Genomic DNA, 18,015 nt, shown 5'->3' on the forward strand with positions numbered 1-18,015 from the left:
CAGCCTGTGATTACATTGTAAGGAAGTTTCCTTTGCAAAATGAAGTTCTTTTAAATGCTGAAGTGACAAATTTGAAACAAATTGAAAATTCATCTTTTGAAAAGATTCGTTTTTTTATTGATAAATTTCCATTTTTGTTAACAATTAAAGAAAATGAATGCCATAGTGATGCTTTAGATGAACTACAGAACCAATTTTCTGCTGCACAGTTTGAAGACTGCCAGTTCTGGACAAGATAGACTTCATGTCCTTGTTGGTACCTTAAAAAGAATAAAAAGAGCTGATGGAACACCAAAATATGATAGACTAGTAAGAGTTTTATGTGCTATTCTCGTAATACCACACAGTAATGCTGAGTGCGAGAGAGTCTTCAGTGTTGTGAAGAAAAACAAAACTATGTTTCGTTCTTCAATTTCACCAAAAACTCTAGAAAACATTTTAATTTCTAAATGTTATGAGGAAACTAATTGTTATGACAGGAAATTTTCCAAAGAATTTTTGGCTAAAAATGCACTCTAAATTCATTGCAATAATTTTTTTGTGTAACATTAAGTTCTTGTTTTATGTTTCCTAATAAATTTTTTAGTTAATACTTAATTGAGATTTACTAATGTAAGTACAATTTTCTTTTTTTCTATTTGTATAAATTGTTATTTTTTTAATATCAAAGCATGATATTAATTCTTCGCGTTCTTCTGAATTTTGGAGAAATCTTCTGAATTTTTATCTTTAGAGGTTGGCAGGTATGAAAGAGCTTATAGGTGCTTATTTTTAACTAAAATGTGGCTATGAACCCTGTTAAAGTACATATAACTTTTTTTTGTATTGCAAATAATTGAATTTTGTGTTTTGTATTGAATTCAGTAATAAATTCTCTTTAAAATGATATATACAAGTTTGCACTTTGCAAAACGTAACATTTTCTATAAGTATACTAAGTTCAAAAACATAAAAATTTCCAAAAGTGTCCACAATTTTGGCCACCACTGTATATAATCAAGAAATATATATTCAGTCAGAAATTGATCACTTATGATCTTAATTTGAAAATTCTAAACTTTTTGTTTATGAATGCAATTTAAAAAATTTGCCAAAAATTTACTTTTGAGATATTTTGATGTACTTTGTTTCATATTTAAAATTAAAAAAAAAATCAAGTTGCATTCTAATTATTATTTTATCAGTGAAACTATAAATAAAATCGTTGGAAACGGGCGTCCCATTTCCATAGATTTCCCACCCATTTCCACCCCACCCATTCCATGGTATCTATCTATGGGAACAGGTGAGGTGGAAATGGGTGGTCCTATAAAAATGGCCTTGTTTCCTGTCTTTTTTATTAATAGAATCAAACATCCAAGTTCAATGAAATTTAAGAATTAAATATTTAAGAAAGCCACCAACTGTCATACAGTGGATGCTTAAAATGCTTAATATTCCAAAATATTTAAAACTAATTCTGCAGATACTGGCAAAAGAGTTTTGTTCAATAAATTACTAATAATGATTGTGCAAATTCTAGAAAATATATCTTCATTAGATGTTGTTTCATCATAGGCAAAAGTAATTTAAAAATTATTTTTCCAAATGGGTTTCTTATTGAGTCATGATATTACCAATATCAGTAGCAAGTTCAGACAGGAATTTTTCAAAACTGGGCTTAAAAATGTGTACGTTCATTTTATGATGGCTGGTAGATAACTTACTGGCCTATCAACAATGCTAGCATGAAATTCCTAGATAGAAATTAATGGAGATTTTTAAAATTTTGCTAGAGTCATTCAAATAATTATTTTATTATAAAGATTTCCTTCTCTCATGGGGTGTGCATGTGTGTGTATGTATCTCTCTATATAGGTTATCTCAACCTTTTAGGGAAGGTAGGGCACATCTTAATGATTGAGAATTGCATAGCGACCCATGACAGAGAACATCAGGAGTAAGTAGTAGCAGAGGTAGAAGATCAAAAAGGACAAAAGACAGTGATTTTGAAACATTTGTTGGACATCATGAGTATAAAGGTGTACAAAATGAATACAGCTCTAATGTTACAAAAAGCATGTTTGATGGAACATTGATTTGCCAGGCACAGTCGAATATACAAGGATTTCATTAAAAGCAGTAAATGTGTTACAGTCAATCTGATGACTACAAGCAATTTACCTGCATCTACAAATAATTTGCGCTGCTATAGTCAGTTTTGTGACGAGATCCATTTCAGACTCCATAGGATCTGGATAAACTATAGCTTTGAAGGCTTCCCACAGAAAGAAATCAACACTCATCAGGGGAGCATGCAGGTCAAGGAACAAGTCCACCATGTCCGATCCATTAATGCAAGAATGACTGTTCAAATGCTGGATTGCCTGTTCGTTTTGGTGGTGTATTTAATTATGGCAAAGCACATTAGGGCTATCTGCCTAAGGGGAGGGATGCCTTCGTGGAGGACTTTCTAAGGGAAACTGGCTTGTATACACGTTACACATGGGGAAAACCACGAAAATGCCCATGCAGCCAGCCCGTTAGCGGGATTCGAACCTCGGACCGAACTACCAGTGTTCAGTGACTTTACCGCTCGCCCGCTGGTGGGCCTGTTCATTTTGGAACTACATATTGCGCTTCACATTTGCTGGAACATTGTCAAATAAGCCAGGAAGAACTTAATCCATAAAAATTCGATAATTCGTAGCAGTCATGTGGGATGGTAAAAGGTATGGCCTGACTAAGCAGTGGCTGACCAAACCTGCCCACACATTTACTGTGAAGCGATGTGCCATGTGGTGCCGTACCACATGGGGGTTCTCTTCAGCCCACAAGTGCACATTGTGCTGATTGAATATGCCATCTCTAGTAAACATGAAGAAGCTGGGAAATTCACATTTTGGACACTTTGTTGCAAGTACCATTGTGCCATACCCACACGTGTTGGATGATCATCGAGGAGCAGTAACTGAACCCTTTGGAGATGAAAGGCATGTAAGGACTCTGTGTTCAAAACATGCTGTATGCTGCAATGAGGGGCTCTTAAGGCAATGACAGTGACATGTATGCTGTTACTGGGATTAGTCTTCATGCCATCCAACATACTTTCTTCTGATTGAATGCATTGATCGTGGCCTGTCTTCACTAATAGCTGTACTTCTTAATGACCCATGCTGACGCAAATTTTGATGCACATTTGCAAACACACTGTGGTGCAATTAATATCTGTCTAGGAAATATTTTCGATAAATTCATTCAATGGCTTGTTCATTGCCATCAGTTATTCTATACACTAAGTGCACATCGTCTAGATCACCGCTCATATACTTGTGCATGTTCTTCGTATGCTGGCTACCGCTCAAGTGAGGAAATCCTCACTCTCCCTTCCAGTTCTCTTGTGCAGAGCATACCTAGTAGCATATGATAACGTTTCCAGTCATGACTTAATAGGCAGTTAGTTCTCAATGTTTATGATGTGCCGTACCTCTTCTAAAAGTTTGTTGCTGTGTTTTTTGATACACCCTGTATATGCAAATATATTAAATTAATAATTTTTTTACAATTAATAATAATATTTTTCATAAATTTTGACATGTTTGTGTGATAGTGTATTAGGGAGTGTAATTTTCTTTGCCTAGGGATATCAGCTACTCTTGAACTGTCTTTGCATGTCTGTGAGTCATGGGCTCGCATAGATGTGTGCTGTTGTTTGTAGAGAACTTTAAGATATTTTACTTTAACATAGAATAATCTGCATCAAAATATCTCAGATGTTTGGCTCATTTTTTAAGTGGTTAAAATTTTGATTTTCATCCTATTTATTTTATTTTGTGAAGCAAGCTCAAAGCGTATACATTAAATGAGTCTCCTTACTAATAAAGCAAATGAGTTATGGATACTTAGCATTTCCTATGAGTAAAATGTGTTTTTAATGAGAGAAGTGTCTTTATATTTTTCATCAGGAAGGATTTTTAATAAATATTTTCATGTTTCTCAAGTATAAGAGTATAGCTAAGTCAAGAATAATATTGGTTTTAGGTCTGTATTGACATTAATTTATGCTCATGTTGATCCAGCATGTGTAAATTAAAGTAAGGGATGCTTTAGCCTATATAATTTATTGAAGTAAATATGTAATTCATATTTGTATGTAATGCAATTAAAATGGAAGCTTATCTTTCATTTCGTAAAATAATTTACCAGAAACTGTTTTGCATTAAAACTTTTTTCAGTAATTAGGTATGTTCTTCATAGAAGAGGCAAAGAACTGGAGTATTCTTTATAGCTTTGTGTGGTATTAGGCTGCTGTATTTTTTTATTATTCACGCATTATTTCAATTGTAAAATTTTATTTTCTAAGCAAGATTTTAAGTTTAAAAGTTTCTTGATATTAAAATAGCATATGCAAAATATGGTAGGGTTTCTGAGTTGTTATTTAGTTACTGATCTAGTCCTGCTCTGAGATCTCTGTAATAATCTTTGCATGTTATTTTCTTTGTTTGCAGATGTTATGGTTTTCCTTCCTTGCATTTGGCATTAAGTTTGTTTTCATGCAAACATTACTAAACATCTGGGTTTAGATAAAACAGGGTTCGTAGCGGTCCTTGCAAGTGCTTATAAGGCCTTATATTTGAAAATAAAATATAAAGGCCCTTATAGGTGCTTACTTTTTCTTTAAAGCCCTTATTTTTTTTTGTTTTTAGTGCTTTTTTTTTAATGAATACGCCCCGCACCAAAGCCGAAACTAAATAAACAACTTTTCTTCCTTATATGGAACGTCAGATGGTGAATCCTACTCCCGGAAATAGCTTTTCCCCTTTTCTCTGCATTAACGTAACCTATGGTACATGTGAGAGTACAGACAGGTGCACATCGTTCTATTGGTCTAAGAATTGCGAAAACCGTAGAAAATTCCGGTACATTCGGTATTCTTTTCCTTCCATCCAAATACTACACACGTTTGAATTTCTATCAAGATTTTAATAATTTGCATTCTCGTTCCGCGTGGTCAGTTCATATTCGTGTTTATTATGATTGTCATGCTTATATTATGAGAATATGTATGAATATTTATAATAAAATAGTTGCAGTAGCTGCTGAAGTGTAGATAAACTTCCAAAAATGGATGTATTTTTACACAGATTAGCTTTCTAAGGAATAATATTCGGAATGGCTGAAATAAAAGGAAAGTAATCGAATAGTCAAAATATATATATATATATATATATTTTTTTTCCCGCGATTCATTATACAGTACGGAGGTTGGGAAGTTCTACCGTTGAAGCAGCGGACTTTTTGTTTTGTCATTGTCCAATCTGGATTGAATAGGACTAAAAGTTTTGTGGTCTACCCAACCGAAGCGTTTCAAGATTTGTTTATGAACACTTAAAAGAGTTTTACTGTGATTTCTAAGCAGATTATTTCTCAGTTCCGTTGGTCTATTTTTATATAATGCGCATATCGAAATGTCAAAATCATTTATTTAGCCGAGAAATCTAAAGAACGGCTACGATCTCCACCACTCCTCTTTTACCTGTTTCAGCACTATAAAATAGTAAGTACATAATAAGTTTAGTATTTCATTCCTGCAAAGCTCAAGACAAAAATTAAGACTCAGGCTAATAGCCATTACATTTGAATTAAAAATGATGGTACAATATTATATTGTGTATTTAAGAATATCTTTATAAGAGTATCTATAATTGAGCTATATTCAAATATATAACTATATTTGAATCTGCGTTCAAACCATTCCTAATGCCATCCTTGAGCCTGCTTCGTTGAGTTTAATGTTTTGGTGACAAAGTCTTAAATCAGATGCAGCATCCAATTTATTATAATGATTGTTTTAATATACATGTTAGTTGAGGATGCTCTTTCCGCAACTTAAGTATTTTTAGATGGTTTTAGTAATTTTGATGCCTTGTCACTTATTTCTCCATATTGTCCTCACCTTGAATCCCCCCTCCTCCCCAAAGAAAAAGAATAATGTTTAAGTTCTTTTCCCTACTCAATGTGTTTGCTTTTGTGCTGTAGATAAACATATGTTCAGCGAGCAACAGATAATTCTGGTGAGGGAAGAGCTGTTTTTCCTGTTTTCTTCTTTAGTAAACTTAATTACCTTACAAATGGTGCCCAGACTAAAATGTGGTGTTTATTAATTTGCCACTACCTGGATTTAGCAAGGGCATAACTGATTTTTCCTGTTCTTATCAGCTTTTAGAAAGAATAAATAAAATAATTCTTCAATAAATTCCTGCTTCAGTAAACCTAATTATTCAAGAGATGTATTTTTTTTTTTTTTGGTCAGCCTTCAGGGATGAATCAGTCGAAAGCTACAATATGTTGTTCTTTTGTAGAGAATGATAATTTTGATGCAGTTTCTTTAACCCAGGAACACACATGCTCATTTTTGAGTGTGCACACTAGGTCCAAAAGACCCAGCTTGATTTGTTTTGAAGAAAAAAATTGTAAATCTTGAGAAAAGTCTATGCCAGTAATAAATTTTATGATCAAACTTAAAAGTATGCACATTAAAATTTTTAATTTCTCCAAATGTTTTAGTGAAATGAAATTTCTTAATAGAATAGGAAATCATATTATATATTAGCACAGGGAAAAAATTAGTATACCTTTGCTCTTTATTGATTCTTTGTTTTCTTTGCTAGCATTATAGATACAGAGAAAAAATGCAACAAGAAATGTTAGCAGCACATTGAATAGTGTGTTTTCATGTGTTCCAAACACAAATACTTTTTACATTTGGTGAAGTGCATTTTCATTTTTCTGTACTTTTTTGCTACACATGCTGCATCTTTTTTTTTTTCCTTTCTTTCTTTTTCTTTTTTTCCCCCAATTCCGATATTTTTTTTTCAATGAAGCAATTTATGTCATTTTTTCACTTCAGTTTCTGAATCATGTAAACTCAAAATTCATTATCACTTCATCCTGATTTTCTTCAATAGATGTTTTGGCAGTTGATACATCTTCTAATAATTTTTGCAACAATTTTTCCTTGCACAATAAATTACGCTACATGATTGCCACTATTTATACTGTCACAAATCAAATATGTAACAGCAGTGCAAACAAAGTCTGTAACAGCAACGCAAATCAAGTATGTAACAGCAGACCCGATCTGATAAAAAAACAATACTTTGATTCAAAGCCTGAACAAAAAACTTTGGAATTGTAAAGAGGTTGGTTGACCTTGGATATGATTTTCTGACATCACTGGTAACTTATTTGCATATCTGATTGATAAAGCTGTCTCATATGCCCGGGAGTACAAGATGCCTTAATCAGGATTATGACAAGTTTGGAACTATTGTATTAGATTATTGTAATATTGATAAAAGACTGCATATTGTATTTGTAAAAATGAAAAGTTATATGTGATTTAGGAAAGGCTTCTATGTTATTCAATATGTTGGTACCAAATGTGTTGTGAATATTCTTTGAAACCTTGAAAAACATATTTTATGGATCTCCATACCTAAAATTAACTAAAGCTGAAGGATATCTGAAAAACTGTACAAGCAGTATTATTCAAAATATTCATAAATTTGAACAAAGATAAGAAGTATTGTTACTTGCTTAACATTTATTGCTGACTGAGGCAAACCTTAAATATTAGAAATAGAATAGTATTTATATGATAGCAACATCTAGCCAACAAAACATTAAATCTGGATTTTAAAATTATTCCGATTTAATTGTAGTATCTGTTTTGAAGAGCTTGAAAGAAATCTTGCATTCAAGAAAGAAAACTGAAAAATTTAAGTGATCCATCACTGATGATCACAAATATTATAAATAAATTTAATTATATTTTGGTTTCATTTTTGCAACTTTGCCATCACTGGTGCTAGCATATTTATGTTTCCAGAGATTCACAAACTTTCATAGCTTTCAAGAAAGATTTCTAAAACTTTCGTAAAAATATATGAGCTTAATTTGAATATTTACAAGTTTGCTTATTTAGTTGAAAGATTTATTCATTTGAACTATTTAATTTTCCCAAGAAAAACAGCAAGGGACCGCAAAAAGGTATGTTTTCTAAAGTTATTTTTGATATTAGATGTGAATAAAGTATCCATGCATCTAAAATTTTTAGATTCTAGAACTTTGTAGAATTTTTGAATTGCTTTCTAAATCTGTGCAGCACATATTATTAAATGCCATTTGATTTAGTTTGTTAGTGTATTTTTTACTCAGTCTGATTTGTATCACAATTTTTTAATTTAGTCTATAATTTTTCAATCCTTTTAAAAATAATGTATGAAGAAAAACTTGCCTATTTTAAGATCCATATCCTTAAAAGCTTAAGCAAAGTCAAATTATGTATAAGCTTGTACTATAATAAGATTGTTTAGAATAACTTTATATCACATAAATAGTATTTAGTTTTTGAATAAATATTTATATTATTATTATTTCTAATATTCTTTTATGAAGTCGAGAAATATTTTAGCCTATTCTGCTACATTGTATTGTCAGTTTGATTCTGATAATGCTTTAATGAGCATAATAAATTTATATTTGAATTATTAATTGTACATAATATAAATATGTAGTGAAGATTTTTGAAGTTTGCTCAGTTAATGAGGGAGGGAAGTAAAACCTGATTTATTTGGGTATCAAGATTTGTTTCTTATTAAATGTGCAAATACCAGAATGTTCCTGTTTTGGATTAAACACAGCCAAAATATCTAGGATGTTATTTTTAAAAACATTTTTATCAGTTAATTAGTAAAAATACAAATTAAGTTCTTGTTTTATATTTTTAAAACAAAAAGTAGCTCAAAGTTGCAGTATTAAAATTTTTATCATGTAAGTGTCTTGGAACTCTGAATAGGTTTCAACTATAATTACACTAATATTGGAATGTAGAGAGGTTTTTTTTTTTTTTTTTTTTTTTGGAGTATTTAAGAGTAGATATACATAAGCTGAGATATTTGATAATTAATCATCATAATTTTAGTATATCACCTTAATGAATTAAAACTGAATGGTAGATGTATAGAAATAAATCACAGATTGCACAGCATATAATAATCTGCATTCATCCTTGAAAAATATTTTGCATTATCAATGTACATTATTTTTTCCGAAATTTTCCATATGTTTTTAATAGCATGCAATTATGATTTGAGCTATATCTGCTAGCTAACATTGTATACCTCTGACTTTTGCAAGATTTTTTGTTGTTTGCTCCATCAGTCCATTTACATTAACTGATGAAATTTGGCTCAAATTCATGAAATAATGCATTCAGGTTGGTGATAACTGCATGAAAAATCACTGAAGATTGCAGTATTTCAGTTGGATCATGTTGTCACAGTATAATTGTAAAGGCATCAAATTGCTACAGAATTTATCTTACATCTTCTCACTCAGTATCGGAAATATAGTCACACTGCAGTTTGCAGGGACTTTTTTATTGTATGAATGAGGATAAAGATTTCACGAAAAGACTGGCTACTGGTGATGAGATAGGAATTTATTATAGCTTTAACACTAGAATTACGGAAGGGGTCATTTTGACACCTAGCGAACTTTTATCTCTGACAACAGCTCTTTTTTTTTTTTTTTTTTTTGCAAATGTCTTTTCTTAACTTTTCCTAAATCATTGTGATTTACAAAATAGTAAAAGATTTCAAGAAAATCGTATTTTTATTTTAGCCCTAACAAATGATTATACCTAGAAATACGGCAGGTGTCATTTTGACCCCTTTGATAGAAAAGAAATGTGAATACATTCCATTGTATTAGCTGAACACTGTTACTTCTGTAAACTATTTTTATTTACACCTGATAAACAAAATAATAAACAAAGGAAAAGAATATGGTGGGTCTGCTTAGTTTCACATCTGCCAGTCACATGATTTGAAATATGTGTAATACTTTTCTTTGTGGAAAGAAAACAGAGAAAAGAGGAGCTGAATGTTTGTAGATTTTTTGTAGATATTTTGTTTTTTATTCATAACAAGTTTTAGTGGAAAATTTTCTATTTACATGAATTTATTATAGTGACATACTAATGGCGCGTAGAAAAGGACTAATGCATGAAGAAATCGTGAAACTGATGCAAGAACTATCTGATGCCGATTCCGGTTCTGAAATCAAAAATAATTCTACAGATAAAGATGGAGATGAAACATCTTGTGATTCTGAATTTATTACAGAGAGTAATCAGGCAATATCATCCTCTAGCTCAAGTGAAAGTACAAATGGATTTGTTTCTATGAGTTCAAATTCTGCCGTACCTAAGAATGTCAAAGCGAGAACCAGTAGACGCTCAAATGGGAATATGAAATTCAGCATAATTCAGACTAACACTTGTAAAGAAATTGCTAGTGATGTAACTGTATGGAAAGTAGAAAATACTTCAAATACTTCTGGTCAGCGACCCTTGCAAAATATCTTGCGAGAAAATGCAGGACGGACATACTATGCTAAACAAATGTCACATTTGTTCATGTAAAGCTCTTACTGCATGAAAGTTAATAATAAATGAAAAACATTTACGCGTTATAAAGTAGTGTACTGATGCTGAAGCCAAGCATAAACTTCATAATGACTCTTTCATTATTTTATTAGCAGAACTGGAAGCATTCATAGCATTGTTGTATGTAAGGGGGGCATTAGCCGCCAAGGGCTTACCAATTCTTAGTTTGTGGTCCAAGACTTGGGGACCAAAGTTTGTTCATGAAACTATAAGTAGAGATAGGTTTCTGGAAATTATGAAATTTCTTCGTTTTGATAATAAACTAACAAGGTTTTCATGTTTGCAGTGTGTAAATTTGCACTAATATCCGTGGTATGGAATACTTTTATAGAAAACTGTAAGCTTTGCTACAAACCAAATAAAAACTTTATGATTGATGAACAGTTATTCCCTACAAAAACAAGATGCCCTTTTTTTTGCAGTATATGCCTAACAAGCCCGATAAATTTGGAATAAAATTTTGGCTAGCGGTAGACGTTAGGACAAAATACTAATTAAACTGATTTCCATATTTAGGAAAAGATGAAATGGGACCAAGTGATCAAAGTTCAGGAGAGAACGTAGTAAATCGTTTAGTTGATCCTTACAAAAATACTGGCCGAAATATAACTACAGACAGTTTCTTTACATCAGTAAAACTTGCGAAATCCCTAAAATCAAAAGGATTGAGTCATGTTGGAATAGTAAATCGTGCAAAAAGAGAAATTCCCTCTAGTTTCAAAAATGTAACAAACGAACTTTTTTCTTCAGTTGTGATGAAACACGACTATATAACACTTAAATCATATCAAGGTAAAAGGAACAAAAACGTAATTTTGTTAACTACACTCCATTCATCAGTTGAATTTGAGTCTAATGAAAAGAAGGTTCCTGATGTAATACAGTTTTACAATTCTACAAAATTCAGGTTATATGTTTTGGATCAAATGGCAAGAAAGTACTCCGTGAAAGCACCATCATGCCGTTGGCCAGTACATGTATTCTAGAATATTTTGGACTTAGCAGGTATAAATGCGTGGATTATGTATAAGGAAGTTACAAAAGAAAATATCAGCAGAAGGGATTTTCTATTGCGTTTGGCAGAAGAATTAAGAGAAAAATATATACAGTCAAAAGTCGTTAATCCGGACTCGTCGGGACTTCGGCGATTCCGGATTATCGATTTTTTCCGGATTATAGATCATCAATTTAAATCTGGTAAGATTGCATGCAGAAATTATAAAATTAAAAATATGAAACCATAATCTAAAAGGTATCAAAATTTAAAAAAAAAAAAAAAAAAAAAAAAAAAAAAAGGCTTAATATTTATTTGTTTACTTTATTAAACATTTCTTTCAATGTAAGTTGTTTAAGTTGCTTCGTTTTTTATGTGATAATACATTCTCTTTAATTCTTTAAACAGACATAATTTCTTGTTCAGTAACAAAGTTCCACTGTTCAAGTCCTATAATTGCTGTGTCGAGAATACCGACTAATTTGTAAATCGAAATTTTTTCGTTTTCAGTAACCTCTGTTACTTTCTTCGCTATCGGAAGCGAATTATAATGACGAGGAATTTGATTTAAATCATATCAAAGATGGAGTACATCGAGATGAAATACTACATTTAATAAGGAATTATAAGCCAAATAAAATAAAAACATCTGCCCTGAAGATAAGGATAGTGCTGACGGATCAACTTCCAATTCATTGCGCAGCGTTAAACATAAACAAATATTAAAGCTTAGATAAACAAAGGATATGCCTTTATCCATTTTTTGTAGCAATTCCACTTTTTGTTTAATGAACTTCGAAACATACTTTCGCTTTGTAGATCATTTACATATTAATAAATATATATCAGAAATTCTATTTGACATAATCGAAAGTTCAAGCTTACTTTTATAAAATTGCTCTAACAGTGTGCAAAAAATAATAAGCCGGATCCAATTCAAAGATTAAGGAACAACACAGTCTGCAACATTAACTGAATTAGATAATTTTATCTTAGCTTATACCATCCATTATACATTAAACGCGCAAGCGTAAACGTATTATGCGCATGCACACACACATATTCGCAGCCGTAAAGGTCTTACGTGCATGCGTCAATGCGGCGCATGCGCAGAAAGTTTGTAGCTTTGAGGTTCGGATTATGGGTGTCCGAATTAATGACTTTTGACTGTATCTAGTAAAAACAAATTTGTTCTCTCTTCAAGTGGCTTTGTGGATGGACAAGATTCAATAGAATCAAAAAAAAAGGAAGAAATGTCAAGTAAGGAAATGCAAAGGTAACAAAACTTATAATATTTGCGACAACTGTAATAAATATGCGGATATTATACACAAAAATCAGAAAGATAAGCGTGTGTGCTAATTGCTGCGCTGACTAATATATTATCTGTGAATAAAATATTTCTATATATTTCTATTACTATGTACTCTTTATAGCAAAAAGTTTGTTTTAAAATACTTTAATATTTGGATTAAAAACCACTTTTTTTGAAAAAATTTGCATAAATATTTATACATTTTATTTTCTGTGTTTCTGAAATGTAACCTATCAAAAATGGGGGTGGGGAATTACATTTTCTGATGGAAATATTTAAATTCTTGTTCATTATTTGACTACATACCTGCAAAGTCTCTATAGTCTTTAAAATAAACTGTAGTTGTTACAATTTGCATTATTTTAATTTATTTTTCACAAATATATTATATCATATAGAGAAATATGCAGCTATTTTATCAAGGGGTCAACATGACACATGCCGTAATTCTAGGTATACGAAGACCACCGTAATTCTAGTGTTAATATTAAATCAAATACCTAATCTCCAAAATGTACTGAAAATTATTTTCCAAGGTTTACAAAAAGAAAAAGTGCAATAAATCATATCAAAAGTTGTTTACCTTTTTTTGGGGGGGACATCAAGGATATTTACCCCCTATGATTTTTTTTCTGATAAAACAGCTTCTTATCCTAAAATGGCTCAGAAGAAATCTCTGAACATCAACTATAGGCTAACAAATCTTTATTCCTGCATGATGATTACATACCTGAATAGGTTTTTCTTTTAATTGATGATTTTTGTGCCAAAAAGAGACACTCATGCTTCCTGCACTCTTGACTTTGTTTTACAGTCTTTAGTCTAAAACTGAATTTTACTATGGAAGGACAAAGATGTAACATATTCAATGACATAGAAGAAAATTTATGAATAGAACTATCCATGATCCCAAAGGAAGCTTAGCTGGATTGCTGCATGAATTATAAACAATATTGGGATTGATACATAATTCAAAGAAGAGAGTCTTCAAAGGTGACTGGATGAAAGATCTGTTAGTCTGTGCAAAATATATAAAAAGTAAAATTGAGAACATTTTGAGTAGACTTCAGTGATGCACAGATCTATTGTTCAATGTAGGTGGAATAAAAGAGCAGGTTAAATATCATAGGTAAAATCTGAATATTGAGAATTCTGAAATAAGCTACTGAGTTCCATGTTAATGGCAGGAAAAGTGGACAAAATTCACAATAAACTTGTAAGTGGATCTGAAAAATACATTATAGACTTGTATGTAACTTTAAAAATGTTAAAAGTGTGCCCCTTTCACATAACTGCAAGAATTGGAACTTTTTAGTGTACCATACTGCCTGCAGCTCTTTTTCTGGTTTTGTTCAAAACAGCATTAGTGTTCTGTGTAAGGTTTGCTTTTTAACTGCATTATGTTTACCACTGGCTATATTAATCCAAAAAATTATTAGATTTATTAATTTAAGTACTAGAATAGTAATATAGATTTAAAATGCATTTCAGAACCTTGTGGTATTAAAAGTTCGCAAAGAGGAAAAGAGAGGACATATTCAGGATTTAATGTAAACTACTGATGAATAAGAACTTGTATAAGTGTATCTTTGAGCCATTGTGTTTTTTAGTTATATTATTGCTGTCACATCATACAAATAAATAAAATGCTTAGTAAAAAATGTAATTAGCTAAGTAAAAATATTCATAAAAATTTTTGAGTACAATCATGTCATTTTTTATAAATAGCTAAAATTATCATTTTTTCTCAAATTCTTACAACTCAAAACTTTACCTTCATACATTATTTTGATAGAATTTAATGTCTACTTAATACATTTGTTTCCTAAATAATGATTTTTAGATTCGTATGTGTAAAATTACTCATGAATTGTTTTTTGAATCAATATCAGAGTTATATCTATAACAATATTTTGAAGCCTTGATATAAAGCATTGTTCCTGATTTATTTTTAAATTAGAATTAAAAGGGAATGATATATAGTAATGCTAGTAAAGTTGAATAACTTTTTAAATAAAATTTTCAGATTTAATTTTGAAACACATCGTTGCTAGGTGAATACTTTATATACTTAAGTTTTTAAAAAAAATTACAGGTTGATGTGATAATATGCTTTTTAGAATGCAGTGAATATAGATAAAAATACCTTTAAAAGAATTGATAAAGTAATCGTCCAGACGGTATAGTGGTTAGAGTTACGGAAGGGCCCGAATTTGAATCCTGGGAAAAGACATGCATGTTTGTAAATGTACAGTGTCGATGCAGCATGGCGGTGCTCTAAATATATAGCAAGTCGAAGGTCCTCTCGTGTGGTTTGGTGGTAGGGAAGATAGGTGAGAGGACCACCCCTCAGGATGCTGTCCCTCAAAATTGGAGGTTGAAAATAAAAGTCCAACCTCTCTTTGGTGTAGGCTCTGGAAACCATTGTTCCATGTAATATGGATAAGAGAACAACAACAATTAATAAGTTCACATTAATCTGTTCAGGAAATTTGGGATTATTGTAAAATTTAAAACTTTATTATTATTTTTATGTTACATTATCTCTTTACAGATGGGAAGAAGTTCTGTTTAATGGAGAGATATGTGAATAGCGCATTGCATATTTATGAGGATTACTTGATTAAAACTATACAAAAGTACAAAATTTGCTCAAACTTTACAGGATGTCATATGCAGTCATCTCTCATTTAGTGCAGCGTCATTTAATGCCCATTTTAAGATTATAATTAATTTAATTACAACTTCAAAAAATTATCTTGGAGTAAATTTAGTTTATAGTATTTTACGTAACCAAACATCTTTGCAGATTCTGGAAAAGTTTCACAATGAATGTAGAGTTGAACTATGTGGCAGTCTTGAGAGTGAGTGATATTAATGAATATTTTGAATATAAGAAACCACTAGGTGATTGATAAAGCACCAAATCATGACAATCTAATTTTCATAATTTTGATCTGTATTACATAATTTTTCTAGTGTACCAACAAAGATATTATGCTGTCACCTGAAGTAGACAATTTTGGTTGTATTTTAAACACGTATAAGAAAAGCTGATGTATTTACTTAATAAATTGCTTGTTGTTGGATACAACTATTTAATCATTAATTTTCCTTACAGTTTGGTTCACTTTGAAAATACTGTTTTAATTTTTATGAAGTGTTTTTCTATTTTACTGATTCTTTTTTCCATCCTTCATGTTTCTTTCCATTGATATTTTTACAGTAACTTAAATGCTAATTAGTAGTAATTTTTTCTTTTTGTGAATGAAAATAGGATGAAGAACGGCTTGCAATGATTGAAGAGCAGCGCAGAATTGACGAGGAGAGAAAGAGACTTATGAAAGAAAAGGAGAAAAAAATGAAAGAAGAGCAGCAAGTTATTTTAAACAAAGGCAAAGTTAGGCCTAAACTGTCATTTTCATTAAAACCTGTTGGATAATAGCATAATGGAGGAAACATATTTAATAAAAAAATGTAAAATGTGTGTGTTACTTGAAGTGCAAGATGAGTTCTGACTGTATAAAGTATAGATACGAGTGTTGGAATGGAATCCAGTAAAGCATTCTGAATGGCATAATTTTTTTTTGGTATATGTAACTACTAAACTCATTTTTTTTTGTCAAGTATTTAAATTATAAGAGAAAGTTATTTTTCCAATTTATCAAATAAACATTTGTATGTGAAACTGATCATTAGAAAAATGGAAATTGCAGTTTCATGTCTCTGTTCTGACAGATTAGAAGGATAATATTCATTACTGAATTCCAAATAAATCATTCTAAAAATTTCTTCAGTAGATTAAAAGAAAATGTAGTTTATTTATACTAAAATTTCTGTAACTTGGCAGCCGAACTTATAAATTGTTCTCTTCTAAGAAAGATAAAGTACACTGGTTAAAAGTGCCCATTGAATTACTTAAGTTGTAATAATGTGTATAAAATGCATGTAGATTAAATAAAGAGAAAAAAAAAAGTATTTTAATAACAAAAAGTGCAAGCCAAGATGTGTTTTGGCTGCTATTAAAATGTTGGACAATTTTTTAACTGTATCTTTATTCCATTATATCTTTATACGAATTGAGTACATTTTTAATGTAAAGAGTTATATATTTTTTTTTGTACCTGTCTGGTATGTTATTTGGATAAGTCAAATGGTGAATACGTTAAGAATATTGTATTGGACTCTCAAGAAGATGAATGAGTAGTAAATTATTACTGAACATGTCTCAATTCATTTCATTTAATATGCATCATCATCTACACTTTTTAAGGAAGGGATTGTGATTAAATTGTGCTGCATAACAGTTTCTTTTTAGGACTCTTATGTTAATGTTGTGTTTTGCATAATTTAAACAATCTAATTTCCTCTTGTCCTAATACTGACTTTATCTGTAATTTTTTTTTTATTTTAATAGGATTAGTCTGAGCTGGATATGATGTATGATAATAATAATGAAAATTAATATATGCTTTTTCAGATTTGGAATTTTGTGTTAAATATTTTGTTGATTTTTATAGGAGAGTATATAAATGGACAGAATTTTACTTTGGCTTTTAAAAATAAAAGTTTTATTGAAAAACTGTAGTTTCTAGGGGGAAAATATCATAATGTAAAATTACAACTACAAAAATATGTGACTAAATTCAATTTTTACATTACTTTTTTCTTAGATTAAGTTATTAATTTTTTCTTTTAACATTTAAAAATTTCCATATTTTCTTCCTGTGGGAAAGAGTCACAGTTTTAATGTTTTGCTGTATTTGCATTGAGTTTTTACTTGCGTCTTCATGTTTATATTGATTAAATGTATATTAAAAGTTAAGTCAGTATATTGTTTTTATTCCTTCACATTTTCCTTCTGAAATGTCATTTTGGCTTGAAGAACTAAGAGTATGGTGAATTTCTTAATCACAAATCATACTTAACTTGTACAGTATCATCATTGTTTTCTGTATTGTTTGGTTAAACCGCAGTAAATAAAAATGTTATAATTTGTGAAATTGCATCATTGTTATTGATAAAATGTTAATTAGGATAATTTTAACATAAATTATCCAAAATTTCTCATTGAAAATTGTATATTTAAAAATAAGTGTTCTGGATTATTTTTTTCACGTAACTTTCCTTGAGAATGTTTCCTAGTTTTGAAGATCAGATACATTCATATAAAATCCCTAATTTTTCAAAGAGTAATTATGGAAATGAATGAAT

At 30.5% G+C, this 18,015-nt stretch overlaps 1 protein-coding gene across 1 annotated transcript in view; it reads left to right on the forward strand.

Annotated features, from left to right (window-relative positions):
- Arglu1 (Arginine and glutamate rich 1) overlaps positions 1 to 17,804 on the forward strand; it is a 56,981-nt gene extending 39,177 nt beyond the window's left edge. The window contains exon 6 of the mRNA XM_035367066.2: positions 16,079 to 17,804. Coding sequence (XP_035222957.1) covers positions 16,079 to 16,243 — 165 coding nt within the window. The 3' untranslated portion in view covers positions 16,244 to 17,804. The remainder of the gene's footprint in view (positions 1 to 16,078) is intronic.
- Positions 17,805 to 18,015: the final 211 nt, after the last annotated feature.

This window comes from Stegodyphus dumicola, chromosome 3 (assembly GCF_044657685.1).
Source record: "Stegodyphus dumicola isolate Sdum_Otavi_A_Nest chromosome 3, ASM4465768v1".
Classification (NCBI taxonomy): Eukaryota; Metazoa; Arthropoda; class Arachnida; order Araneae; family Eresidae; genus Stegodyphus; species Stegodyphus dumicola.